Source organism: Monopterus albus, unplaced genomic scaffold (assembly GCF_001952655.1).
Source record: "Monopterus albus unplaced genomic scaffold, M_albus_1.0 scaffold3.1, whole genome shotgun sequence".
Classification (NCBI taxonomy): Eukaryota; Metazoa; Chordata; class Actinopteri; order Synbranchiformes; family Synbranchidae; genus Monopterus; species Monopterus albus.
In genome coordinates, this window is record NW_018127883.1 from 3,945,743 (window position 1) to 3,972,972 (window position 27,230).

A 27,230-nucleotide genomic window follows, 5' to 3' on the forward strand; every position below is an offset into this window, starting at 1 on the left:
ATATATATATAACAAAACAACAAAAAAAAAAAACTAGGCTTGCCAGGTGCAAACCTCCAAACTGTAACAGCACTGCATGTCAAAAAAGAATACATGATTGAGGTTTGGTTTTAAGAAACTGCTGCATTTCACAATATTCTGGGCCCATGGACAAAAAACAATATGTGAATTTGCAGCCCAATAGATTCTCTGAAGGATCCAAAGCCTAAACCATAAAATATACTCTCTAGATAGATAGATAAGATAGATAAAGGAACAGACAGATAAAGAGAGAGACAGACAGAGAGATATGATTAAGAGCTTCTCAATGCCTTTCAAGACTAACACCTACATAGTGTCATATTTTAATGGCTCAGTCTGCTGTTTTTTGGTCCACAACTCAGTTTGTCTTCAAGATACTTGAACCAGCCTAATTTTAATACCTTAGAAATTACCAGCCAAACATACGTTCATATAAAAAGCACACACATGTTTCTCTGTCCCGCCTGCTCAAACAGCTTGGATCCATTGTTCAGTCAGCTGCAAAGCTTGACCTCAGGGAGCAAAACTGAGGGACGCAGAATCTCTCTCTCACACAGACATACGCGCACACACGTCGTTCTGAAGCTGACAACATTTTTCACAGAGAAAAGCGTTCAAATGGCAGGTGTCAGGAACCGTCAGTCTCTAGTGAGGCGCTAGAAGGCAGGCAGGCACACACAGACACACAAACTAACTGCCAGTGTGAGGCACGTCTGAAAAGAGCAAAGCCTCACAGACACTCGTGCCAATCTGGCAGCAGAAAAGGCCTACACTTGTGTCACACATAAACGCATACACACCAGCATAAGCGCTCACACACACCAACTCACAAATACACACATGGCACGTCACACAGACTCATCACATGTTTGTCACACAGAGAACCATCACAGGGAAGAGTGGAACCCTAGGGGAGGATGGCAGGGAGGGCAGGTGGAACAAGGGGAAGAAGAGGGACAGAGGCTGACCACCAGTGAAGCACGGTGGGAGGGGGCTGTGGGTGATATGGGCGAGGCTGGCAGATATTCACTGTCCACCACCTGCGAACGCCAGAGGTTTTCTACCCATGATGAGCTACACAAACACAAATACACCTCCAAGAAACAGCTTTGCAGTGGTACCATCTGCTGTAAAATAGAGGTGTAATACTGCACGACAAATTGAAGGTGTAATGATAAAGGGTGTTGTACTCTGTACAAATCGCAAAGCTCCATTAGGCAAATTTGTGATTTGTGATATTGTGCTATATAAATAAAATTAACTTGTCTGTCTACAAGCTTGTTATACTAGGGATAAAATAAGCAATAGCTCCTGGAATCTCAGAAGGGAGAAAATATGGAAAACAGGAGTGAAGTTAAAAAGTAAGGAGAAAGAAAACGCGCAAAATCCAAGATTAAGATTAAGAAAACAATTTCATTTTTATATTTTTGAAGGGTCTGCATTTTTGCAGTACTATTATAACTCTCTTTTCCTAAATGTTTATACATATTATCTCTGCAACCTTCAAACCGTCGGTGAGGCCTGAGTGCCTGGCTCTCACTCAGTCATCGATGGTCCTGCCACTTACTCAGCCTGGCCCTGGGAGCAAGCCTATAAACAGGACATGACAGGGGATACACACACACCCGCACCCACGCACAGTCATACAGTAAATACAGTCTTCACCACTGTCCTCCAGGTCCATCAGCTAGCAAGTAATAATGATCTCATCCAAACAGGAGTGAGCTAGTGGGCAAGATGTTCAAGGACTTGCTATATTGTAAGCATGTCTGTGTGTCAGTATATACATACACCACTGGATATGTGCCTACATTCAAACTTGATCAAATACATCAATACATTGTGATTCATTCCAGACAAATAGAACACTGCTGACCTGGAGGCTTTCAAGCATTTGTTTGTGTATTTATGAAAAAAGAGCAATAGGGTCGATCATCTCATTACCTTCAGGAGGGACAAAGCAAGTGGTCAAAGAAATTGGATGTTGGCTGTATTTACCTCTAGCTGTGTGGTCCCTGTATGTGTATCATCACCACTGCCCAGAGATCTCTTCTACCTCATTCCACATATTCTTATCCTCTGATATCATTAACATCAGCCTGTTACAGCTTAACCCTGTTAGCTAGTCATTCTTCATCCACACAAAGCTTTGTACATACAGTAAATCACTCTTAATTACTCATGTTGCAACTACAAAAAGCACTCTAACCCTTCACTCTAACAGATGGATATGCAAACACTTAGCAACAAGAGCAGGTTTGTTTAGTAAAGCACAATAGCTGACAGAGGCTTTCAACAGCCTTGTATAGCTTAGAAGGGGGTTTGTTAAGCACAGATTAATGTGAACCAAACCCATTTCAGGAATGTTATTTGTTGGATGATTCATGAAGATGGCAGTAAAGAAGTGAGAGCTGATGACAGGTTGATCTCTGTGTGCTGCTACAATTTGTAAGATCTTCTCAAAAGTACATGAGCTGCATCTGAAGTGTTGATAGATAAGGACTCACTGTGTTATGTCCGCACGCGTGTGTGCCTTCCCAACCAATAAGCTCTGCTCACAAAAATCACCAGCTGACAAGGGTGACACAGACCACTGTGCATCACCATGCAAAACCCTCCAGTGCAAACCACACACACACACACACACACACACACACAACCACAAGACATCTGTCTGGCTGGTGCTGAGCACTCTTATGAGCTCTGACAACCCCTGCACGCTCTACCAGCCTGTACTAAAATACAATGACAGACAAGGTCATGCTTCACTGGCCTGTCAAGGAGCCAAAAGAAACACACACACACACACACACACACACACACACAAGGTAGTGTGCTAAGCATGGGCAGGTGCTAATGACAATAACCGGGAATTCAGAACAGACACGTGTCTGCACATACCTAACACACATACTCACGTCCATATACAAATAGGTCTAGCTTTGAAAATTATTTAACTAACTTAGACAAATAGAGTCTATTTCTAAACTAATGTCACCAAATGATGTCCAAGCAGGAAGTCTTTAAATTATTGGGACATAGCTGTTTGGAAAATAACTTAATGTGCACATAGTGGGTCAATCGACGGGCACAGACAAACCTTGCAAGCTATATAATACCTCATATGCTGAATATTGTCCTGCAGGATGCTGGTCATTCAGAAAGACATCGTTCAGGCCTGATCGTGTGGGGTTACTTTGTAATGCCATTTTATTATATTGTATTAGAAGTAAACTACATTGTCTGAAAATAAAATATTTTGATTACATTGCTTTCTATTATGGTATTTTCGTTTAAGCAGCCTTCAAATTTTCTGCTACATATATATATTCTTTTTTTTTTTTCATTTGTACTAATAGCTCTCTAATATTAAAGATTTTGTCAATTGAAAAATGTATGAAACAAGTAAACATAATCACTCTCCCTTGTGTAATGATCAATACTTAAACCCAAGACAAGCACCCATATACTAGGCAATATTCACAATGGATCACTTTGAACCTGGTGATTAAAACGGCCGTGCATATCCACTGTTGCTGCCACACTACTTAAAAGGCCATGTGCTTGTTATTAAAGGTAAACACTTGTCTGAAATAACACAGTAAACTGATAAGCACCCTGACCCCGTAGAATATTCTATGCCATCTTGTTGCCAACAAAATGTGGTTAAATAAAGCTGGATTTTAATTCTACTATAATAACAATTAATAGTAAAGGCATACTATATCCAAAACCTGTGCTTTCGTGCAATGTTTGGTGATACATCCATTTACGTCTCAGTGAAACGTATAGCATGTCAGAAGAAGAAATTACCTTGGAAATACAAAACCGTCTTTCACTAGTTTTTTCTGAAGCTTCCAACATCATTGCACGGTCTTTATCAACAAATGGAATGGATGCCATCCATGAGATGCAGTCGAAAGCTGAAGGTAAGGCTTGTAAATGATTTTTTTCCTGTGAAATACCTACAAAACAAGCACTGTGACAATGCCACCTTGGCTCCTGAGTAGTTATTGGCATACTTCACTATTTTCTGACATTTTGTCGACTTAACATTGGGGAAAAAATAATAATAATACAGAACAAAACCAAAAATGACACACTGATTACAAAAACATATGTTGCAGCCCTTAATATCTAGCCTGTTTTATTACAGTAAAACAACAATAGTAATACCAGAAATTTAGTAACCTTCCTCAACATACTGTATATTGTATCTATGCAGGCCGATTTGAATAAATGATTCAGCTGGACAAATCTGATCGATCTTTTCTACTCAGTCACAGTCTGTTCTTTCACCTAAATGTCACTACTTAGACATACAAACAAAAATACACAAATGCTTGCCCTTGTTTGGCTTTACTCCTTTACAAATTATGGAAGAGGTGACTCTGTGAGAAGGATGAGTCTACTCAAAATAGACTAAGGTACTGAAAACTGCATGCACACACAAACACACACACGGACCAAATACGAGTAAGGGTGTCCCACAGGCTGCCATTCCAGCTGAGCACTGAAGCAGAAGGACGGAGTGAGAGAGACAGGCTGGTGCAAAAGAAAGGGTGGAGAAGGGTGGGGGTGGTGACACAATGAATGCTCACAGGGAGACAGGAAGCAGACGGTGCAAAAGAGACTGAGGTCTTTAATAAACTGCTGCACTGTGAAAGAAGACAGTCTTAACTACCTACATGTGCTTATGTAGGTGTACACACACACACACACACTCACACATATGACAAAGCATAGTCATACACTAACAGTACAAAATAAAACCTTTAAATGCCAGTAATTCACATTTGTACTGGCTGGTCCCACCTAACAAGGTAATGATGTTAAAAATCCTAATAAATGCAAGAGTGCTCCTCAGTCTACTTAAATAACACTGCACTGCCTCTCGTTAACACATACACACTTTTATTCTTTATCATTTTTTGTTTTAAGTTAAAATGCATTTTTTTCTGCTTTTAGTAGCTGAGGAGAAGAAGGAAGACAAAAGTAAAGAGAAGATGGAAAGGGGAGTCAACAACCAGTTTCCTATGCATGAGCTGCATGAAAGATTTTCTACATCTGTTGATCAAAAGCCACACACACAGCTTGGATACAAAATCAGGCAACAAATATTCACACACACTGAAAGGGCAAAGTTTATCAGAAACTGGGTCAATTAACTATATTAAAACTTGTGTTTTTAGCACAGACGGCTGTAGTGACTACGGCACTGCAGGGCTGCTAAAATTTCATTTGTGTGGAGCAATTTGCGATTAACCCCACCCAGGTTTCACGTAAGTCCAATAGTGTGTGCAATACTGATGTGCAAAGTGGTACCATAACCCAGGGCCTTATACTTCAAAGACACATCTGGAGGAGTAACTGATTTCAGAAGAAAGAGTAAAGTAGCATTTGAACTTTGCAGGGAATTTCAAAAGCACATTTAACTGATCAAGCTCAAACAAAGACAATGACAAGGAGGGAGGAAGAGAACAGGAAGTGCGTTGCAGATAAGCATCAGGACACTGAGATGAAGATGAAGAGAGAAGGGGGCCAGAGAAGAGAAAAGCATTTTAACATACTGTACACACAGACAGATTCAGCTATGGCTCCGAGTCTACATCAGCCACAGTCCAGTGAAGCCAAATTGAGGCACAAGACCAAACAACTCTGGAGTGATACCATCTGGATAACAACAACCATATTTCTATGGCTAATGTCAAAATAACATCTCTCTGCTCTTCCAAAGTTGAGGACATTCAGCCAGCACCACATCAAATATAAGTCCAACATTCTTATGTGTTGTGAAATGAATGAATGCCAATAGCTGCAGAAAAAGAATGAACAAGCGAGACATTATATCAAGATGTGAAATTTTACTGCTCTGGAGGTGCTCAAAAAATGTCTGTCATGAAAATAACCAAGTGGAAGTTAACTTAATAAACGCCTCATTTTGATTGTTTCTGTTCTTGCAAACAGACGGCAAATGGAGCTTTAAAATAAAAACATGGGCTATTAACACCAAAGGTTTGACCTCTGAAGTGTGCAAATGCATATGAACTCAAAGAAGCTGACAAAAGTCCCATACTGTACCCACACTTTCATTCATGCGCCGCTCAGAATCATTCTAGGCTCTGGTCCCAACGCTAACCTCAAGTCAACAAACACACATGGAACTCAGCAGAGAGAGAAAGAGACGGAGCACGGAGAGGCCAGTGGTTATTATGCTTGGAATCAGGTTCTGGGCAGTTGCAATTTGAAGTGTGGACTGAGGCTGGTCACAGACGTGCACCGCGAAACGTCTCTTTAATTGGACCAAAATGAAATGAAGTCCAGATGTCCTTCATAGACAGTATTCGCTCGAGGAACACATTCCAATTTGTCTGTCTCCATCTGTGTCCAGCTCTCTTACTCTCTCACAGTTCCCACCTCTGTCCTTTACTTTGACATTCCTTCCCCACTCTGTTCTCTACAAAATGAACCTTCCCCATTTCTATACCAAGACTAAAAAGTTTAATCATTTTTCTCAATCTCACAGACAGCCCCCCTTCATCCCACAGTCTTCCCCCATCCTATAATACCTCTCTCTGAATCTTTTTACAACTGCAGACTAAACCTTAGTGTTGAATCTTTACCAGTGACAATCAAGAATATTTCACTGAGCATTTATTCTAGCTTTTAACTATTTAGGCTGAGTTTTGGAACGTGTTCCAGGAGTTTCTCAAACTGTGGAAAATATAAAATGCAGCTTGATTCCACTTAAAAATATAAAATGTACAGTGGTATATTGATTAAAATCAACAAGTAATACATAATCTATAAATTATTTGAAGCCAATAAGAATCAGGAATATCAGGGACCTGTTCTAGCATGCAGTGGGTGAAAGGACATACCAGTAGGACACATCCAGGGGGTGAAAATAGCACCGAGAGATGAGGTCAGCGAAGAAGGACTCAGTCTCACGACACGCTGTCCCATTGCCAATGACAACCCTGGTACAACTAGTATGAATAAGAGGAGAAACACAATGATGATTCAGAAAGCAACCATGAGATTTAAATTTTGGTTAGGTTCACAATTCACTTTCCTTGTTTACACCATAATGTTGAGTGAACGCAAAACAAACAGTATAAACAATGACATTTAGACACATGCAGCAGTACCCATATGTGATCATAAGGTGGCGCAGTTTTTCAGCTTCTTTCTGCTGGCCTGAATTATGCAGGTATACAATATCAGTATGGAGAATCTGACCTGAGAGCAGAGATGAAGACAAACAAAGAGAAAGAGATGCTATTAGCTTATGTTCCTCCATTGTATGCTGTCTAATGAGGCAGAAATGATCTAAATAAATTTAGAAACTCCACATATGCACTGTCTCAAGTCTCCAGAGGAGTCCAGTTCCTGCCAGTTCCTCAGAGAAGAGTGCAGATTTGAATGGACAGGTGTGACAAGACATCATGTGAGCTAGGAACCATCAAATATGTGACCATACAATGTTCAGCAAGACACCTGATATTAGGGTTGCAATGGTATGAGATTTTCATGGTATGATAACTGTCTTAGAAAAGATCACGGTATTACACAGGTACTATTATCAGCTACAATGACCCTCAAAGGAATGAAAATAAAGGGTGTTTTTTTATTGCAAGTGACTGTGACAGTTGATTGAGCTGGACTGACCCTGAAGATTAAACAGAATTATAAACATAATCAAGAAAAAACATACAACTAAAGCATGTTATTTTGCATATTAGCATCAATAGTAGAGGAAGTATTCATATCCTTTACTTAAGTAAAAGTACTGCTATCACGCTAACAGAAGTCCTGCATTACAAATCTTAAGTATCATGAAAATATACTTTAAGTATTGAAAACAGAAGTAGGCTACTCATTGTAGAAAAATGTTATACTACATATTCTACAGTGTTATAGTATTGTATATAATATCATTAATAGCCCATGACTCACACATACAGCGATACAACATAAAAGTGCCAATTTGAGTGGATTCTGGCAGTATACACCTGAGTCTAGTTCACTTACTAGTGGGAGAGAGGATTGCCAGCTTACAGCCATGTCTAAAGCCGGGGTCCACCCCCATGATGACACAGCCCCTGACTGGACACACCAACAGGCGCTGCCGGAGGTTCCGCACAAACATGGCAATTGACTCTTTCTCTGCTACACTTGTCAGCTTAGTCCTTAAGAGTGGGAACACAAGAGAGAGAGAAAGAGGCAGGGACAGAAAGATGGGGAAAGGAGTGACATCAAGAAAAAGAGTCAGAAAAGAGAGCAAACGGTGAGCATGGTTAAAAAGAAATAAAGAAGGATAAAGAGAAAGGGAGAAGGCAAGAAGGAATAGGAAGACAATGTAAATGAGCAAGTGGTTACTGACAGCCCTGACAGCAAGCACACACAAACTAAAAATACCTGTAACTCCTAACGAGGAAAGGTAGAATAAGCCTTTTATAAGAGTCCTCTACTGCATTCCTGATAATTACACGGAGCTCTTCTGTTGCATATGTCTTCGGCCTCCATCTACATTAAAACAGTAAAGAAAATTAAAGCAAATAAATGCAATCTACTTGTACTTTTGCACTAATCACATGTCCATTCACTGTAAATCCCTTTAACATCAAATAATCACTCAATGGAATATTTTATCAACAATTCATCTGCAGTTGTTTTGCTATTCAGTTCACATTGTCAGTCTCATCCAAATCAGGCAGACACAGACCAAAACGAATGATCTCTGCACATGTCTGTACATGTGTACTGTAGTAATTTCATAAGTTAAAGACAATGACTGTAATTGTAGTATAATATGGATGTGGTCAATCCAGTCCTGTCCACATAAACCACATGTGCTCATTGTGTGCCTGCCTGCTACTTGGGGAGTGTAAGGGTATGTGTGTGTTATTGTGTTTCTGACCTGCTGGTAATGCACCACCTAGTGAAGTCACACTTCACCCTGTCGGGAATATTCACCTTCACTGTCAAAATCTTCAGATTCTCCCCTCGGTTAATAGCCAGAGTCTGTACAAATACACATACGCATGCATGAAAACAAGCAACCAGGTCCTCACACACATACACACATTTCCCCTGGTTAATGCAATACAATAAATTGCACAAACAGTGGACCCAGGTGCACATGAGCACAGAGGGGAAAGAACCACTGCCATCTAAAAAAAAAACCAACCACCACCTCAGGTCACACACTAAAAGTATAAATATTTAGACCACAACAGTCAAAATTCATACATACCAGTTGTGGATGCTACAATTATTTGTCTTTTTTATATCTAAGATTATATTTGTGGTTTGATCAATTTGTGTGAACAGCTGGAAACCAGAAACCTTTTTTTCAGCTAAACATTACTGATACATTTCTGTGGAGATTCTCACTCATATTTCTAACAGTGCTGCTGCCATCAAATAGCACTTTTAGAAATGTCTGCATTTCTAAAATCTAGTTAAATTTAAACAGTGACAAAGATCTTGTTCATATACCAAACTGCATGCACAAAGAACCAGAGGAAGAAGCAATCATTTTTAATTTGATACAAAATCATCATTTGTACACATAGGCCTTAGTTTGGGTTAGGCTCACTCTAGGCACCCAGACCTCTACACTCAAGCACAGAGGCAAAATCTTTTAACTTTCCACACACAAGTGGAAAAGTGATGAGCCTAGGAGTGTGCACTTTGGCCGGCCCATTGTGTTGTGTGCTGGTCCCCCTCAGAGAATTGTTACATGCTGTTAAGCAAACAGTAGCAAGTGTCTGACCTTTTCAGCGAAGACCCTTTAGCCTGCCACAGAACAGGGCCAAGAAACAAGACATCAATCTGGAGCCCAAGCGAAAGAAGCAAGCTGACAAATGCCACTGCTACGCCGCCATAAGCACTGAGACCGTAAGGCCTACCCCCACCCACATGTGGTGCTACAACCATTACCACCGAGCAGCACACTTGGACGTGCTGCAGCCATATGCAACACACATGCACACACAAATGGAAAAAATAAAATGCAGCTAATGGCAGAACAGAGGGAAAATTTTACGTAGCAAACTTGCTTGAATTATGATGAAAGTTAAGTTTTTCTCTTGTTGCCATGTTTCTGCCCTGGGCTGCTGCAGTGACAGGGATGAGATTTGTGAAATGATCTTCATCAAACTGCTGAAGTTAACATGCTCTCCAAGGAAGGAAGAACAACACCTCTCTGGAAAATGACTATGACTAAAATGTAATTAGTAAAAACAAAACTGCCTTGCTAAACCTACGGTCTCATTCAATCTTTTTAAGATCATTGTCTGCAATGCAGAAGAACATGCAGTCTTTATATGACTGACACTTCACCTAGCATGCTCTCTGCTCGTCAAATGTGAAGTTGAACAAGCATTTAAAAACCAAATGAGTCATAAATCCATAAAAATAATTTTAAGTCTCACAACAAAAAAAACGATCTATTGCTGGTCATACCTAAAAACGATATAAGCCACATGGAAAAATGTGAGAAATGTGTCTGCACACAACACTATAATGACAACACAATATAAACAAAACAGTTAACAAAAATACTGTATATAACAAAACAATAATAATTAACAAAAATAATTACGCAAGTGCAATATTAAAGAGATCTTGAATATTTTCCTTCCACTTCTTGTTTAGATGAATCAATTCTAAATCTCTCTATTGTTCCCTTCATATAATTATGGGCCTTTTCCTTTAAAAAAAAAAAAACCACCAGAGCTGGGTTTAATAAATGTTTTAAAGCAAACAGGCAAGTGTGTAGCTCACACACATGCCTCCTGTCAAAACACATCTACTACCTGCTCCCCTCACCGCTAACTTGATGGCTAGAAAAGGTTCATTTTAGCCGGAATCCGACAGCTACAAGGGTCACAGCAGCCTGTGGATTAACGCTCCCTGACAAAGGCGAGTCATCGAATTAAAGTCCTCGCATACACAGGAAAGGAGAGGGGAAAAGGGGAGGTGCAGAGTGGATTGGAGGGCTGTGATTTAAAACAGGAAGGCAGATCAGAGCAGAGAAAGAGAGTTAAGTGACAAACACACCAGCATCCCTCATTTGTTTATTCTCTCCCTCTCTTTACTGCCCCCGCTCCCTCACCCCATCCTTCCATCCGCCCGTGGGCACAGCAGCAGGACCTGTCACTATAGTAGAGCGCCTGTCAATCAAAGCCTCCTAATCCAATGGCATGTCAGCAGGGGACACGTCACATATGTTACAAAGAGAATGAGGGGACTTGCAGGGTCTGCTTGTGTGTGAGCAAGTGTATGTGCATGTGTGTATGACTGTAGGGCGGAGTGAGGTTGCCAGAGAGTATGGTGTGGCAGAGAGGCAGCGGGTGATGGAAGCTGTGGTGACACATGAGGCCCGGGACCAAGTCTGAGTAACCCACCAGTCACTAGAGGGACAGAGGGGGAGCAGGAGGCAGCAAAGCAGGGCACAGGAGGGATAAATGTTGAGGCACAGGCAAGGCTAACTCTGAATGACATGGCTAGAATTCTGAAGAGGCATGCATGAAGCAGACAAAAATGACAACACAAACAGATGGTGTGTAGTTGTTTGCACGGTTGTTTGCATTCGACAAGTCAAAACACATAAACCACAACAAAAACAAAATATGATTGGAAATACACTTAATAACAATAACTATCTATTGGTTTTCATTGCCTTTGCTTCCATTTTCTGTTGGCAAGTACTGTACAATAGTCTGGCACAGTAAGTCCTTCAAAATAAAAGAACAGAAAAGAGCAGAGTAAATGTGTTTAATACTATGCAGACTGTCACTTGAAAAGTCCCCAGTATATAACATGTTTTTCATTAGAAAATGTATAGCTTGAGAGCTCTGTTTTAAATGTGAACTGTAGATGTACTGTACATTTGCACTGTATTTGATGCAACCTATGATAACAGCTCTGTTGAATCATTCATCAAGCCCACACTGGAAGTGTAAAAGCCTGAGACAGCTATAAGTGTTCTTAAAATATCATTTTTGAGTAACTAGTAAAGTAGCAATACCTATGTAAAAGACTTTTTTTGTTTCATGTGAATGGATGGATGGATGTGCACTGGGACAGATACTAACTCTGCCTACCTGATGGGGTTGGATGCGCTGAATGGTGCAGGTGAAGTCAAAGTAGAGATGGAACTTGTCAATGTCCTTGTTTTTGTTTTGCTGGGCACCTGTTTTTTTCTGGCCTTGGACAGACTTTTCCTGCTCTTTTTCCTTCAGCGCCGACTTCGACACAGAGGACTGGATGGTCACAAAGCTGTTCTCACACCTGACACAACAAAAGATAAGCATTGAGGGAATGTATTGAGCAAGACACACTCTGATCATAGTACACACAAGCAGAAAAGCAGACAGAGGAAATGTACAGTATAATACATATACAGTATGTGAATCGAAATCATCACATAGAAAACAAACCACAAAAACAAATTTGAAACATATGTTCTCACAGTGTTTTCACATAGGTCAGTGTTTCAGGGTCTTTGGCTATCATATCAGCCAAAATGTGCTCCACACCAGTAGCCACTTCCTCCACCGATGACAGACCTGTCACACACAAACATATATATCCTGTACTTAAAAGCACCTCTCTTGTGAGCTTTTGATGGCCTTATAAATCTGTAAGAGTAGATATACAGTATGTTAAACAATACATTTTATATTTTGCACAAGTGATTATATACAAGTTTAAATGTGTCAGTGTATCTTTACCATTTGAATAAAAACTTTTTTTTAAAAATGTACCTACCCAGTGACCCACTTAAACTGTTAAAAATCTGCTTATACTGAATGGCTGGAATAACTAATTTTAAGCACCTGTGTCTGACACAAAAGGTCAATGGATTCATATGTTTCCTGTCAATACATAAACGTTCAACTTCAAGTTTTATTTAATGTCTATATAACTCCTCACTGTATGTGTGTGTCTTACCATCAGTACCAGGTTTAACCCATGCCCTTAAATCCAGAGTGTGCGGTGTGTCAATCAGTGCTGAAGCAGGCACCTCAAGGCCAAGTGCTTTGGCCCTGCGAGCCTTTGTCAGCTTACTGCCTTTCTTATAAGGAGAATACTACAAACAGAGACAGAAAGACCAGACTGTGATGACTGGTAAGGAGAGGTGTAGGAGACACATTCAGGTGGAAAGTGTATATAAATAATCTTACAACGAAGAACGAGAGCTTTAAATCATATTTACATGCTAAGTATCAAATTAGTATAAAAATGTGATTCTGACCACATGATCCAGTTCATCAGCTGATCGACAGCTCCTCAGGTTTTGTTCCAACTCAGCTGTCAAAACCCCATCCTTCCTCAGGGTCTGAATCACAGACTGAGTCTTCTTAGCCAGAGTGCTGTAGCAACACAGGCACATACACAAAATATACAAAAAACATTATACAAAGGTGCAAGTTATAACACACACAAGTGAAACATACAGTATGTACACATGTAAAAGAGTCACACACAGCTGAGTCTGTGTCATGCTACAAGGCTTAACCACTAGCTCCATCTAGTGGTCAGTGTCAAACAGGTCAGCTCAGCTAATATACAGTATATTTAAAAAGAAAACATTTCATTGTAGTAAAATCTATGCATGAAACTTTAAGTTGTACTACTTATTTTCTTTTCTGGTTAAATTCAAGATGTTTCCTTTGCCTACCATAACTCCTCATATACCATCTGGACATCTCGAATGGCATCAGCATCCATGTGGTTAATCATTTCTTTGCGGTAGCGTACTATGAATGGTATTGTGTTCTCTTCGCGAACCAGCAAAATGATATTTGCACACACCCATCGCTCCACACATGTCAGTGTAGACAACACCTGAGGAGAAGCACATATAGACAGTTAAACAATAACAGGCAGCAGCATACTGCCCCTTATAAAATCCTATTTTTTAAGTCTTCTACAGAGAAAAAAAGCTAACTTTAGGTGCATATACAATACAAAGCATCTTCTGACATTAGATTGTGCATAACAACTACTTCCTTTCTCTTTGAGTCTCTGGCATAAAATGTACTGCATGATGTTGGATGATGGAAAAAGTGATGTAAGTGTGCGATGACAACTCAAGTTCTTCATCTCCTTCATGTTTGTTGGTGGATCAATTTTAATGTTTGTTAACAGTTTAGTTCAGCTATAAGTAAGTTATCAAGTAAGAATCATCACACATACTTATACGTGTCCAACTCACCCTATTAACAGATATTGCACCATCTATTAACATTCTTTGCATCTTAGTGTACATATGAAAACCCAACTTGCTAAGGTAGTTACACTTTTACAAAAAGGGTAAGGTCACCAACAAAAGCTTGTTAGCATTACTGCTGTGTGGTTAGCATCCTCTTAAAGTTGTCTTACTAACTTTTAATTGAAATGTGAATGTGATAACACTTAATTGCTGCTGCATGGTCAGCGCGTGGTGGTGGTAGTTTCATGGATGCTCCGTTGTGTTACTTTTACACTGTCCAGACATCAGTATTGTGTGATATGACAAGACAGTCATATCGTATCATATGAGTCAGTCAACTATGAACATGAACTGTCATATGCTTCCACCAACTAATAAAAATATACACAACTACTTTGCAACACATCAAACATACCCACAAACCCTACATACCTCTGTTAAATCCCAGTTCATATCGAGCTCATTCCTCAGAGCCTGTGGTTCCGATGATGGTAAAGCAGTTGGACGTCCCAGGCAGGAAGCACTGGTTTTCTGTTTCTTTAGACAAGGCTCATCAAATGTGAAATCCTCCTCCTCCTCTTTTTTTGCTTCAAGTCCACCTAAGGCCTCATGGGTGTCTGACACAATAAATGACACCCTCTACAAGAAAAACAAAAAAAAAAGAAAAACAGAAAACAATGGAAAGAATAAAATGTTATGATATAGATATGTTCTTTGATAGAAAAGAACATCACTCATACATAAAAGAGAGCATTGCTGCCTCCATAAAATCCTGCAAAAAGAATGTCATCTAAAAAAATTTTTTTTTTCATTAGATCTTCAACAGAAGCTCTACAGATGTGTGTACAATTTCGTAAACCTGTGGGTATAACTGCTTCCAACATGCCAACCATATATTCTCCCAGACATGCTAGCTTGATTGTAGATATATGAACTCTTACAAAAGTGAGTGCGTCTTACCTCCTCTTTCATTCTTGTACTTGGTCCACTCTCTTCATCCTTTTCTCGGTCTGCACAGTCTGCTTGGTCTTCTCCTTTGTCTTTTCTAGTGTTTTTTTTGCCACTTTTTTCTCTCTTTGTTCTAGCCAACCCAGATGTACCAGACTCCTTGAGACCTTTAGGGGCCTGGGTTTTTCTCTCTACAGCAGGTGGTGTCTTTGGCTCAGCATCCCTAGTCAGTCTGGGAGCTTTAGGCTCTTTGGGTGCTTCTGGTTCCTTTGCTTTAGTAGTTCTCTTTACAACAGCCTTCTTTTTCCCTGCTGCAGGAGCTCTGGCAGCCTTTTGTCTTTTGGGGGCTTTTGTCTTTGGCTCTGGTGGCCTCCATTCCTCACTATCCTCATCACTACTCATCGTCTGGGAAAATGATCTGATGGTAAAGTAGGAACAAAGTAACACTCAGCAAATAATATCAAAATAGCATTGTGACCCAGTCTATGTTTATCACGCCCATTAACCCAGTGAAGACAGACCCCCTACACTGAACACAAACATGCTGTTGTCACAGAAAACGAATTGTGAGTGGAGAAAATTAAAGATATTAACAAAAAATTTTAAAATCCCTTACAGGTCCGAGTCCATATCAATGTACTTTACATCTTTGACAGTTGTTGCTCGTGGTTTTCGTATCATCTGTTAGAAAAGGTGTAGAACTATAGTTTACTTACTTTAACACTAGTTATACTTTTTCTTCACAACAATAACAGAATATTATTTCTTCAACCACTAATGTCAATAGTGTTAATAGTAATATATCGTCATATTGCAGATTAACGTTAGCGTTATCTGGTTAAGCTAACACCTACTGTAGCTGTAGGTCGCCACTCAAAAAATGTGAATAAGCAGAGAGCAAGAACATTTCAATCTATACAAACTTTAGTAGCAACATTCAATTTACTGAAGCAGTAATTTGCAAATTTACAAATGTCTGCTAGCTACAATAAGGTTAGGCTAGCTGGTACTTTTAAATTTGGCGCTTCACGCTGCCGCTAGCATAAATCGGTGACTAAAAGCCCTACAGCGGGGCATAATTAAAACTGTGTCAGTATTTTCCCGTACGGTATTAGGCGCACTTAACTACTTACACCGTTATACTCTTATTTGTTCAAATTCTCTTGTGAGTTTTGTTTCGGAAATCAGTTAACAAAGCTGAATCTCTACTTCCTGCAACAATACACGTCGAACCGATGACAGGTCATACTTTTTCTTCTACTACTACTTCCTCTGTAGGTTTTACGGTATTTTGTATCTAGGTTTGTTGCATTAGCGCCCTCGTCTGGTTGAACAGGCCCCTTACAGCCTCTCGTTGGATCGGATTGGATTGCAGAAGACTAGCAGCGGTGCAAGATTTAGTAATTACATTTTTCAGACTATCCCAATGAAAATTTTAAAATCAGGATCCACTGGTAATTTCAGTTTGTTACATATGTAAATTGTCTAAAAACATTGTTGTAATTTTAGCCAAACCATATCAATGTAAGGCATTGTATTTGACTCTGATCAAAAGGTACTTTTTGTTGACTTACAGTATCACTAAAATTATCTCACTGCATTCCCCTGTTTTTCACGCTACACTCTCGCTTCTTGTAAACAGGTACTGCAACTCAAAGGTCAGAATTAGTGATGAGTCCCTTTGTTGTAACTTCCTCTAAAGTTAAAGTCATGTACGCACACACACACACACACACACACACAAAAATTTTGTGATTTTATTATACTGTTTTATATATGTCAATCTGTCAGATAGCATGAGCTAGCCTGGGTTAAATTTACATAATTTATAGAGAACCACATTTAGATATTTAGAACAGATACATAGTGAGGGGTGAGGAGACATGATCACAGGAAATCCCTAAAGCAGTATGTAGTATTTACGCTATTAATGAAGTTTATCATAATAACGTCTGTATTGTCCTTTTACCACTTCATCGACGGAAAAGACATGATAATGACATACCACAACAACTTTATCAATGTTTAATTCCTGGGGTCTGCTGTAGAAGGTTGGACCTAAAATCTCACTCATAGGAGCTATGATCAGGTAAAGTTCAAGAGTTAAGGACTTTAAAACCTTAAAATACAGCATTAATCATTTATTTCTCAGACAAACAAGGGCCTAGAATGCAAAGCACAGGGGTAATAAAGTTCCTTGTACTAGCTAAATACTACAGAACAACAACAATAACAATACTAACACGCCAATACAAATAAACTGTCAAACAGCAACCACATTATTATGTTATTAGCTGTTAACTCATGTTATTATTATTATTTGTAATGTTATTACAGACATTATCTTCACACTGTCTAAAATGTCCGTAATCAAGCATTAGTTAAGCAACAGTTTGATGTTCTGCCCTTGGTAGCAAATGATGCAGCAACATGACTGACCAATCAGAAATTCAGTTTCAAATTTACAAATTCAGCCGAGCGGAGACTGGGGAATTTTCCCAACCCACTGCTTTCAGTTCCTTCTCGCTCTCCTCTCAGCAGCCATAAAGGTAAAAGTCCTTAAACTGCCACTGATATTTGTGAAACGGCATTTAACCTGACCTGAAAGAAGGAATTACTTTTGTCTGTGAGTAGCTATACGTTTATGTGCATTTAAATCTGTGTATGTATTTCCTGACAGCATATTAACATTCCCACTTTTTAAAACCAGTGTTGTGATTGTTTATGTCTTCAGGTTTGTGTGAAGATGTCAGACCCCGAGACCTCATACCAGCCCCTCATCGGAGCTCCCAGCCAGCAGACAGGCATCAATGTAGGAGCACCACCACAGGGGTAAGGGTTGTTGCCTGCTTGTTTTTGTGCCTTGAGCAGTAAACATGGGACTTGATTAAGTTGCCAGAACCAAAAAGCTGGTCTCCACAAAATTAACCAGTCAAAGAGTTATTCCTAAAGAGTCCCCTGATGTTTGTGGTGGCTGTTGTTGAGAATCTGTTGAGTGTCAGAGAGAGAAAGAGAAAGTGCGCTTCGTTTTTCCTCAGCTTTAAATGTAATTTTGCCTAAATTGGACTGAGCTCAATTTCCCACTGGTGAGACCATTGGTGATTGTTCATGTGTAAACCGGTTGATTTCAGACTTCTATTATACTTTAATTAACAGGGAGCCCTTTTATAAATCATTGTGTGGTGATTCATGTTTTTTCTACTTTCAGGCAGATTTCCATTTATCTCCACCAAAAGCAATCAGCAGACGCACACACATATATTCAATCCATTCCACTGAACCACAGATAGTGCAGACCTTTTAAATCATAAAGCACTAAAAAAAAAAAAAAAAAAATTTTAATAAAAAAAGTGATGGATTACTAGTCTAGCAGGTTTTGAGAGTCTGCTAGTATGAGAAAGAATGTAAACCAACAGCAGGGCGAAAAGGAAATGCATCAAAAACACCATTGTGTTCATGTACAGTAATATAAAGTGCACGTACTGTATACATACATACATGTAGGTCAAGAAATAACATTTGTAAAAATACACAGGGACAATTGTAATTCTACTAAAAGTTTTTTGTTTGTTTTTATTTTCATAAGTACATATTTCAAGGAAAATATACTAACAAAAAATTGTAATTAATAGTTATGTCACTTTTTTATTAAAATGTAATCTCAGAGTGGAATGGTCTGTTAAATTCAATGAAGTGTACAGAATCTGATTTGATGCAAATTAAAAGGGGAAAAAATAAACATGAAAAATTCCTCCTCTGTCTCTCAGGTTTCTACTTGGCAACAGCTGATTGTGATATATTCACTTCATCCATGGCTGAGCTTCCGGCTTTTAGAATCATCCTCATATTTTGCATTCTCCTCCTCTTCCTCGCCCTCCCATCCACCTCTTTTTCTCTTCATCTGTCTCTCCATCTTAAGGGTTTTATTCCCATGAGCGTGTAGTCATTACCAGTGTCTTTCTCCCTTTTTTTATTATTAGATCTGAAAATCATTCATCAAGAAACATACCTGAGCATATTGAAACATACTGATACTTAAACAGTTGACTGATGATTTCATATATGCAATATACATATTATACTTGTTGTATACAACAAGGCCATTTCACATTAAAGTCTCAATAAGTAAAAACATGCCCCCTCACCTGCTCCTTTATCGTTGTTTTGCAGTGGCCGCAACACCCGGGCCTATAAGGTGGCAGGTTTAACCCTGCTCGCCTGCGTCCTGATTGTGGGTCAGGCAATGGTCGCCTACTTCCTCCTTAGCCAGAAGAACGACCTCAAATCTCTGCAAGAGCAGAATGACAACATGAGGGCAGAGATGACAAGGGGAAGATCTGGTGAGGATGCTAAATTCAGTTCACATTAGGAAAGATTTACTGTTGGAGTTTAGCTGAGTGTTTTATGCTGCAAGAGTAGGATGAGCTTCATTTGTCAAGCTGCTGAGTGGCTAAATAATGAAATAAAACAATAAAGGAAAATGTCAAAAGTAAGTAAAATCCCTAGTGACCTGTGATATTGCTCAGATTTATGATAGATCAGTCCTGGTGACCTAAAAGCAAGATTATACAGTAAAGGTTAGCAAGATTATTATCAAGTAGTCTAGTACAACACCACCTCTAACTATGACACATATATATTATAAACAAATAACTGAATTTATATTTTTGACAATTTCACCAAAAACTGAAATATTTTGAACTTCATAAACACAGATGTTAAGGTGGAAGTGTTGCATCAAATTACATACAGTTGTACCTTATAAAGTGGCTGGTGAGTGTACTTCTCCCTGCTTTTTCTAATGCTAAAAGTCAACTGAAGTGAATAAGATGGAATCATTTAGTTATGTCAAAAAAGCTCTGTAGGACTAGATATCATTGACTTTAGAGTCAAAGAGAGCTAGACTGTATTTTAGTTTTATATTTCCAGTATTCTCTCCATTAATCTCTGTTTTTCTAACGGTTTCTCTTTCTGTCTGCAGTTTCTGTGCCGGTGCGGATGCACCTTCCCATGAACGCCTTGCCTGAGTTGACGGTTGACCCTATGGATGAGGTAAAATCGTCCAATACCAGACTCTTAATCCCAATGTTTTAAGTTTCAAAAATCCTGTAATGAAATATTGGTTAATTCTTTTTTTACATTCAGTTTGTTTTATAAAGGAAAACACAGACGTTTAGTGCTCTCTGATGGACCTTTGGTGTTTTTCCACTGCAATTTTTTGTTACAAATATGCTCATACTGATAAGCTAAAAAAAAGTCAGTGTAGCAGCCCAGTCATTTTATCAGTCAGGCTCTAGTTACAATGGCGGAGCAGTTATATACGCTTTCTGCTTTGTTCCTCTTGTGGAACGAATCCACTCATATTCTTGTAAGATCAAGTTTAAGCTGTGGTCGTCATCTTGTTCTCAGTTCTCTGTTTTGCTTCACTGATTCAATTGTAGGAGGCGTCCGCCGGAACCCCAGAGAAAGCTGGTAGGCCCTGAATCTATTTTCTGTTTGAATTTGTATGCATGAATAAACTCATGTTTACACATTAGAAGACATGTGGTTACAGTTTATGCTTGCGATCACATTCCTTCCTGTCTTCACTAAAGTTCCATAGTCTTCAGCTCACACTGTTTTATCTGACAGTATTCTTTACCAAATTTCTACAAGACAGATGAGTTAATGCCTCTTCTCTCCCAGTCCCTATGCAGGGCACCAAATGCCAGATGGAGGCCGCTGGTGTGAAGCCTGTGCAGGTGCCAGGTTTCCTCCCTAAGTGTGACGAGCGCGGCCTCTATCGGGCCCAGCAGTGTTACATGGGACAGTGCTGGTGTGCGGACCCAGTCAATGGGAATCAGATCCCTGGATCCCTGGGCAATGGACCAGGCAGATGCAGAGCAGCTGTCCCTGCTGGTGAGAAAAGATAACTGGTCATAAAGTCAGACTGGATAAATCAGAAACTGTTTCACTAGTACCAAACCTGCTCTGTTACAGTTGTGCTCTTCATACTCCACAGAGTGAGTTGAACATAGACAATTAAATGTGGCAAAGATCAAGGAAGAATAAATTAGTTTTTTGGTACAGATCCCAATGTTCTTGTTAAAGAAAGGTTTAGTATTGCAAGATGTTTGATAGTTTTTAAAAATGAAAAATGTTAGAATTAATTGCATGAAACAAATCTAGTATATGTAGCTTCAGTATTATCTGTCCTTGTCTGTATTTTGATCCTGATGTGGTTCCAGATGTAAAATTAAAAAAAAAAGGGTAATGATTATTCTGGTACCTGATTTAAGTGACAGTGTTGCTAACAGTTGAACATATCTTTGTAGGCGTCATGAGCAATACGCTGGCTCTGTCTGAAGATGATGCCTGATACTCTGGTGAGGTCTGTTTCTCTGATTCTCTGTTAATGTACTCATATATAAATATCTGTGAGGACTTGTAGTTTCCATTAATCCTCTCCAGAAAGTGCATTTTTTAATACTTTTGGCAAGGAAAGTGTTTAAATGGAAATTACTTTGCTTCTGCACTGAATGAACTGTTTTCTGTTTCTTTGCTAAACGAAGCTGATGAAATCTCCTTCGGAGTCCAGCAGCAGCTCAACTTCAAATCATGACATCTTGCAACTTCGTCAACTTATAATAATCTTATTCGTAACACTGGGGTTTTATATACTGCTCATAAATGAATTAATTATAACCACCTGTATGCTTGCTTTCATTATTACTATGTGGACAGAGGTAACCTTTCCTATTGATTACATACCATCTGTCAGTTTTTTAATGGCTAGTGAAAGTTAAGGAATTTAAGGGTCCTGTGTTACTGCTTATGGCTGTTTTACTCAAATTTTGTCTCATGTTACTTTGGTAAGAAGTTATGGGATGCCTGTAGAGATTCTCAGTCCTCCAGGTCATGGTACATCCAGAGTCCTAAAGTTGGCACCTGGACTCGGTTGAGGTTCTTGAAGACGTCTCCACAGATGTTAAATACCCATAACTCCTCACTGGTCAGTCATAACTGAAGATGCTTCTCACTTGAGAAGCGAAATGTCTTCAAGAACCTCAAGCAAGTCCAGTCTCCAACCTTAGCGCTTTGGATAAGTTATGGGTTGTTTGAGGACCACAGTGGCTCAAAGGTAACATAATGAAGCAACAGTGCAATATAACAGGATGTTGTGCAGAAGGCAATTATTAATATAATATACTACTATAGTCAGTTTTTTTCTGTTCACTGCAATTTACATTATGTTTCTCATTGCTTTGGATAAATAGCATGGATCTGTGAACATTTGGCCAAAAATAAAAGGATAAAACTGTGATTAAAAGTACCATCACACATTTGGGCACATTCAGGAACTGAAACAATTGTGAACTGTATTTTGCTCATTTATTGGAACAACCCAAATAAACCTACTAAACTCAAGTTTCTGTGGTTTTGTTTTACAACATCACAATGGAATCTCAAACTGTTAAAGTGAATATTTCAGCACTGATGTGCAGAAGGGAAATTAACCATGATACTGTTAGTGAAATAAAATCCGCTGACCCATCATATTCTACACTCTGCAGCATATTGAGTGCTTAAAGAGAATACTTAAAGAACAAAACACATAATAGATAACAATGTGAATAAGCACAAGGTGTTTCTGGTTTCCAGTTACCAAACATACACTTTCCAGTCAAAAAGTAAATGAGCACAAACTCACTGAACTCAAGTATTTCTCTTGTATTGATTAGTGTGAGCTACAGGTCTGTGTTCATTTCAATGGTAGTAATATAGTACCTGGAGAAACTGATGCTGCCATGGTTTTTTCTCAAATCACTATATAGTGTTTAAATCATAGCTGAACAAAAACACCTGTACTTTCTCAGTGAATATCTGACCAGCAAAATAAAAATAGTCTCTACTGCACGTTTCACATGGTCTTAAGTCCGATAATGTCGAGATGTTTTTATGTGCGTTAGGTTTTCAGACTTACATCAACAGCATTGTTTATGGAAGAGAGATTGGCATTTATTGATTTTACATTTAAAAATCCCCTTACTCATTACACAAACACCACTTTTTAAATAAGCAAAATGCTTCGCTGACTTTCTTCGACAGGTTTTTTGAAATTTCCTTGACTGACTGCTGCGAAACAAACATCTTTAAATCCCTAACATCTATAAAGTGCAAAAAATTCCAGCATATGAAATAGGCTGCCAAATTCCATTAGGAAAAAGCTGATGCACACATGACATGAGATAATACGTCAGAGCAGGCACTCTTAGTGTATATTTTACATAAAATACTTTATAATGCACACTTTTCCTGATATGTGTAAAACTACAGCTTTAAAGTTTGCTTTGGTGAATGCTTTTGTCTGGCTGTCTGCTAACCATGTTCCCTAGCTGTTGGAGATTGAAGTTTCATTTATTTTATCAGTGCGAGTTGGAACATGTAGAGAGATGTTACATTTTCAGGTGTAATTTTGCTTATGTTTGAACAGATTTGGTCATTTTTTGGTCAATTTTTATAATTATAAAAATGTCAAAACTTTGAAAACTCTATTTTAAGTTATCCTTCATGAACATCTACAGAGATGGGGGGGGGGGGGGGGAGAAATTTTTAAAAATAAAAAAAAAAAAAAAAGTTTTACCAAGTGAAAAACTGACTGCTAACCTCACCACGTGGTGACACCACTTTGCTCTGACACCTGCAAACACTGAACATTAACGAACAATAAAGGGTTTGACAGGTTTTTCATACACGCACAGTGATGTGAGATGAGACCTTTATTACATGCACTATAACCCCTGAGCAAAAAGGTGCACTTGAAGGCTGCTATAACCGGCTGCTGACCACTAGAGGGCAGAAGCCACCAAAGAGGATGACAACATTTCTAAAACTCACTGACTTAATACAACTGAAATATTAATACAATATAAGCTTTTTCAGGGGTTTGGGAAAAAGGCAAACCAATCTCTTATGTATGTGCAGACCAGCTGTACTAATTATTTAACCTCCTTTTTTAAAAGAGATTCAAGAGAGAGAAACACATCACACCTCATTTGCTGTTTAAACAACAAACTCTTTTACACAGTGCTTCTGTTATCTACAAGGTTTGTTGTACTTAATGGCAGCAGTTTGAATTTCAGCTATTGACCACATAGGAAGCTAATATTGTTGCCTTCTGTTTCATTGAACTGGAATATAACATTTTCCCAATGCATGTTAATATGCTCAGGCGACTACAAAATGTATCTCACTCACCTGTTCCCTGTACTCATGTACCAAGGATTCAGATGAACCTTGCTTTAAATGAGTCAGAAAAAATAACAATGAAAAGACTCACTGTTTGTTGCTTTGCTACTTTAGAATCTTCCTATTTACTCACTGATTAATAATAATTAGATCAAATTAATAACTGGTGAAACTTGTGAAATCTGTTCCCATATGCAGCTGTTGGCACCCTTATTAATGCAGACATCCTTGCTCCCTCCTTTCAAGTCTTCTTACTCCTCTCATCTTCTCATTTGTGTCCTCCTTTCAGTTTTTTTATGTAGTCTTTGATGGTGTTTTCAATGTTGGGAATAGCATAACTTTGTGCTGCATAGATTCCTGTACATGCTCCTACAGCAACACCCAGCAGAGCTGTAGAGCGTAGCCTAGCAACAATGTACCCGGTCAGAAACCCCTTCAGGAAAGGAGAAGCCAGCAGACTGCCTCCCTGGAGGGGGAAAAAAAGGCCAGGCAAGATCAGATCAGGTACTTGGTAGACTGATTAGTGGTTTTACATATAGCTCCATCAGCATAGTAACAGTTTTCATTTGTTTTAACTTTAACAACTGCTTAGTCTGTGAGCAAAACTCAAGACAAATTAACATGAGCAGGAACATAATGGTGTCTGTGTGAACCCTACTGGAGGAAGCCCAGCCTGTATCTCGTCCTCCACGCGTTTCTGAATGTCCTCCAACTGGTCCTTCAGGCCTGCCAAATCCTTGAGCTGTCCTAGGGGGCTCTACACACACATACACATAAACAGATTAGAAAACCGAGGTTATCTCCAAAAAGCACATGTTACCACGTAAAACGGTGTTTCTAATTTGGGCTTTAACACTGTACCAACAAACAAAATGCTAAGATGTACATCGAAACTATGTATTCTAGTTCATTAAGAACTACAACACCATCAAACTGGGCGACTCCAGACTACAACCAAATTAACTCGTTTATTCATTAAAATTTTCCAACAAGGTTTTCAAAGCACTACACTTCAACACCAACGTAATGTGAGGTAAATTCACTGTCTGTGCACTTCAGTCTGTAATGCACAACCAGAGCTGGTAGGGTGGGTGATAACCCCTCTCAAAGTGTCTGCCAAGTGTCTGAAAACCCAGTAACAACTTCCTTACTGAGGACTAACCTTGCCAAGTGTCTGAAAACCCAGTAACAAACTTCTACACCTCGGATCAACCAACTGTTAGCTACAAAGTTAGCCCAACGCTACCTGGTAACGTTAAGTCATTAATTTAGCGTTGGGTTAGAAGTTTGCCATTAAGTCATTCTTGAACCAGTTTAGATTAACAGCTTGTTGATGTCTGATGTAATCGCAACACTGTGAATCTTTTAAAAACAATTCCAATAAATCATGCGTTAAGTAGTCAGGCTAATTATCCATCTAGCTATATTACGTGACAATTACGTGAATGCTAAATAAGCTAGTTAAGCTAACCAACACCACAACGCTACGTGAGACTAGCCTACATACTGTTTAATTCATAAGATAAAGTTAGAAACTAACGATAATTGTTGAATGACAGAGGGATCTTTACAATAAGGTAACGTTAATTATCTAACTTAGTTAAAGCACAGAATTGAAAGCTGAAGACCGACCTTGTCTTTTGCCATAGTTGCACTAATATTTTCTTTTTCTTCTTCATATTCTTATAATACTTATTGGCGGTTTGGAAGCCAAGTTAAGGTGCATTATCGCCACCTGCTGGGCTGGAGTGTGGAACAACAATAGAGCACTCTTTTTTTTCCTTCTTCTAGCTTTGTTGAAATCAAGTTTACCGCACCATTAGCTGCAGCCTAGTAACGTTCATTGAATGGAATAAAGATGAGAAAAAAAACTGTATATAGTATATAGCACATAGGTTTTTGATTTTTATTAAAGGTTTTACTTATTTCTCTATCTATCTTGCAGTATATATATTGTAGGTTATGCATTGCTTTATGGTCATCCTTCGAAAATGTCCCACAGCCATTTATTCATCAGACAGCTCACATACAGTAGGCTATTCACAATATACTCATAACTTTAACAGCGTCTTATTCTTGCATTTTCTCTCATGAAGGCTCTTACATAAGGTGCAAGTTTCTAATTAGTGATACTATATCATGAAAGCAAACACAAAACATGGGTTGCATTCGAATTTGACAATATTTTGTTTTGTAGTGTAGTTTATGCAGCACAGACAGTAAAGCCAACACCCAGTACATTTTGAAACAGCAATCCCACAGTAAAATGTCTCAGAAATGAAATGGCCATATGCTACAACACAGTATTAGTGCATAGCCTACATCACACCAGGAGCGGGGACAGGTGAGATACTACAGTGATACAAAAAAACAGGAGGTTTTGATCAATGTATGGGCCTTTAATTTTAAATGATCCTGTGGTGTTTTATTTTGGGCATTAGTAGTCTCTTATTATGAATGGAAGTAATAAGCAAATGCATAGCTGCTATTTAGGAGACTATGCTTTGGCATTTCTTGTGATTTACAAGGCAGCTGCACCAGTGTGTGTTACTTTCAGCCATCTAAAGAGTTGCATTCTGCAATAAAAACAAAAAGAGCATTTTAAGCATATTCCACTATTTGTAATCTCAACATTTTTTTTTTACTTTTTGAAACAATAAGGATATTTTTCCAACATAATTTAATGCAGCGAGCCTCACAGCCTCTCCTCACCTGGCCTTGACTGAACCGGGGCCCACACGCTGGAGGGCCATGAGGGCGCCTCACAGCCTCTCCTCAGCGGGGCCGGGGCCGTGAGGCGCGC

At 39.0% G+C, this 27,230-nt stretch overlaps 3 protein-coding genes across 10 annotated transcripts in view; 1 reads left to right on the top strand and 2 right to left on the bottom strand.

Annotated features, from left to right (window-relative positions):
• The window catches only part of srbd1 (S1 RNA binding domain 1), a 43,226-nt gene extending 27,154 nt beyond the window's left edge, over positions 1–16,072 (bottom strand). The window contains exons 1-14 of the mRNA XM_020598633.1: positions 16,054–16,072; positions 15,816–15,880; positions 15,212–15,617; positions 14,684–14,890; positions 13,718–13,884; positions 13,292–13,409; positions 12,988–13,126; positions 12,506–12,602; positions 12,138–12,324; positions 8,945–9,048; positions 8,443–8,550; positions 8,056–8,213; positions 7,173–7,263; positions 6,903–7,010 (exon numbers count right to left, since the gene is read on the bottom strand). Of these exons, the coding sequence (XP_020454289.1) occupies positions 6,903–7,010; positions 7,173–7,263; positions 8,056–8,213; positions 8,443–8,550; positions 8,945–9,048; positions 12,138–12,324; positions 12,506–12,602; positions 12,988–13,126; positions 13,292–13,409; positions 13,718–13,884; positions 14,684–14,890; positions 15,212–15,617; positions 15,816–15,880 (1,955 nt within the window). The 5' untranslated portion in view covers positions 16,054–16,072. The remainder of the gene's footprint in view (positions 1–6,902; positions 7,011–7,172; positions 7,264–8,055; positions 8,214–8,442; positions 8,551–8,944; positions 9,049–12,137; positions 12,325–12,505; positions 12,603–12,987; positions 13,127–13,291; positions 13,410–13,717; positions 13,885–14,683; positions 14,891–15,211; positions 15,618–15,815; positions 15,881–16,053) is intronic.
• Positions 16,073–17,667: 1,595 nt separating this feature from the next.
• Positions 17,668–22,606, top strand: cd74b (CD74 molecule, major histocompatibility complex, class II invariant chain b). 5 transcript variants are annotated; one of them, XM_020598675.1, is made up of 8 exons: positions 17,668–17,748; positions 17,934–18,031; positions 19,370–19,539; positions 20,181–20,251; positions 20,641–20,671; positions 20,885–21,097; positions 21,514–21,564; positions 21,751–22,606. In XM_020598675.1, exons 2-7 carry the CDS (start codon positions 17,946–17,948, stop codon positions 21,555–21,557), a joined length of 615 nt encoding a protein of 204 aa, XP_020454331.1. In that variant the 5' UTR covers positions 17,668–17,748; positions 17,934–17,945; the 3' UTR covers positions 21,558–21,564; positions 21,751–22,606. The 5 variants fall into 5 exon arrangements, with proteins under 5 accessions (XP_020454331.1, XP_020454316.1, XP_020454324.1 ...); XM_020598660.1 differs by having other exon boundaries at positions 17,706–17,825; positions 21,514–21,569; XM_020598668.1 differs by having other exon boundaries at positions 17,706–17,825; positions 21,514–21,569; positions 21,754–22,606.
• An 829-nt stretch (positions 22,607–23,435) lies between these two features.
• Positions 23,436–27,230, bottom strand: part of LOC109959388 (SLC35A4 upstream open reading frame protein-like) — a 4,545-nt gene continuing 750 nt past the window's right edge. Inside the window, exons 1-3 of one of the 4 annotated variants that reach the window (XR_002274837.1) lie at positions 25,968–25,987; positions 25,086–25,184; positions 23,436–24,893 (exon numbers count right to left, since the gene is read on the bottom strand). Coding sequence is in view for 1 of the 4 variants with exons in the window: in XM_020598689.1 (XP_020454345.1) it covers positions 24,696–24,893; positions 25,086–25,184; positions 26,060–26,074 (312 nt within the window). In the remaining 3 variants the exon portion in view is untranslated. Of the gene's footprint in view, positions 24,894–25,085; positions 25,185–25,589; positions 25,755–25,967; positions 25,988–26,059; positions 26,147–27,230 lie in introns of those variants that run through there. The other 3 variants (XR_002274836.1, XM_020598689.1, XR_002274835.1) reach the window with 3 other exon arrangements.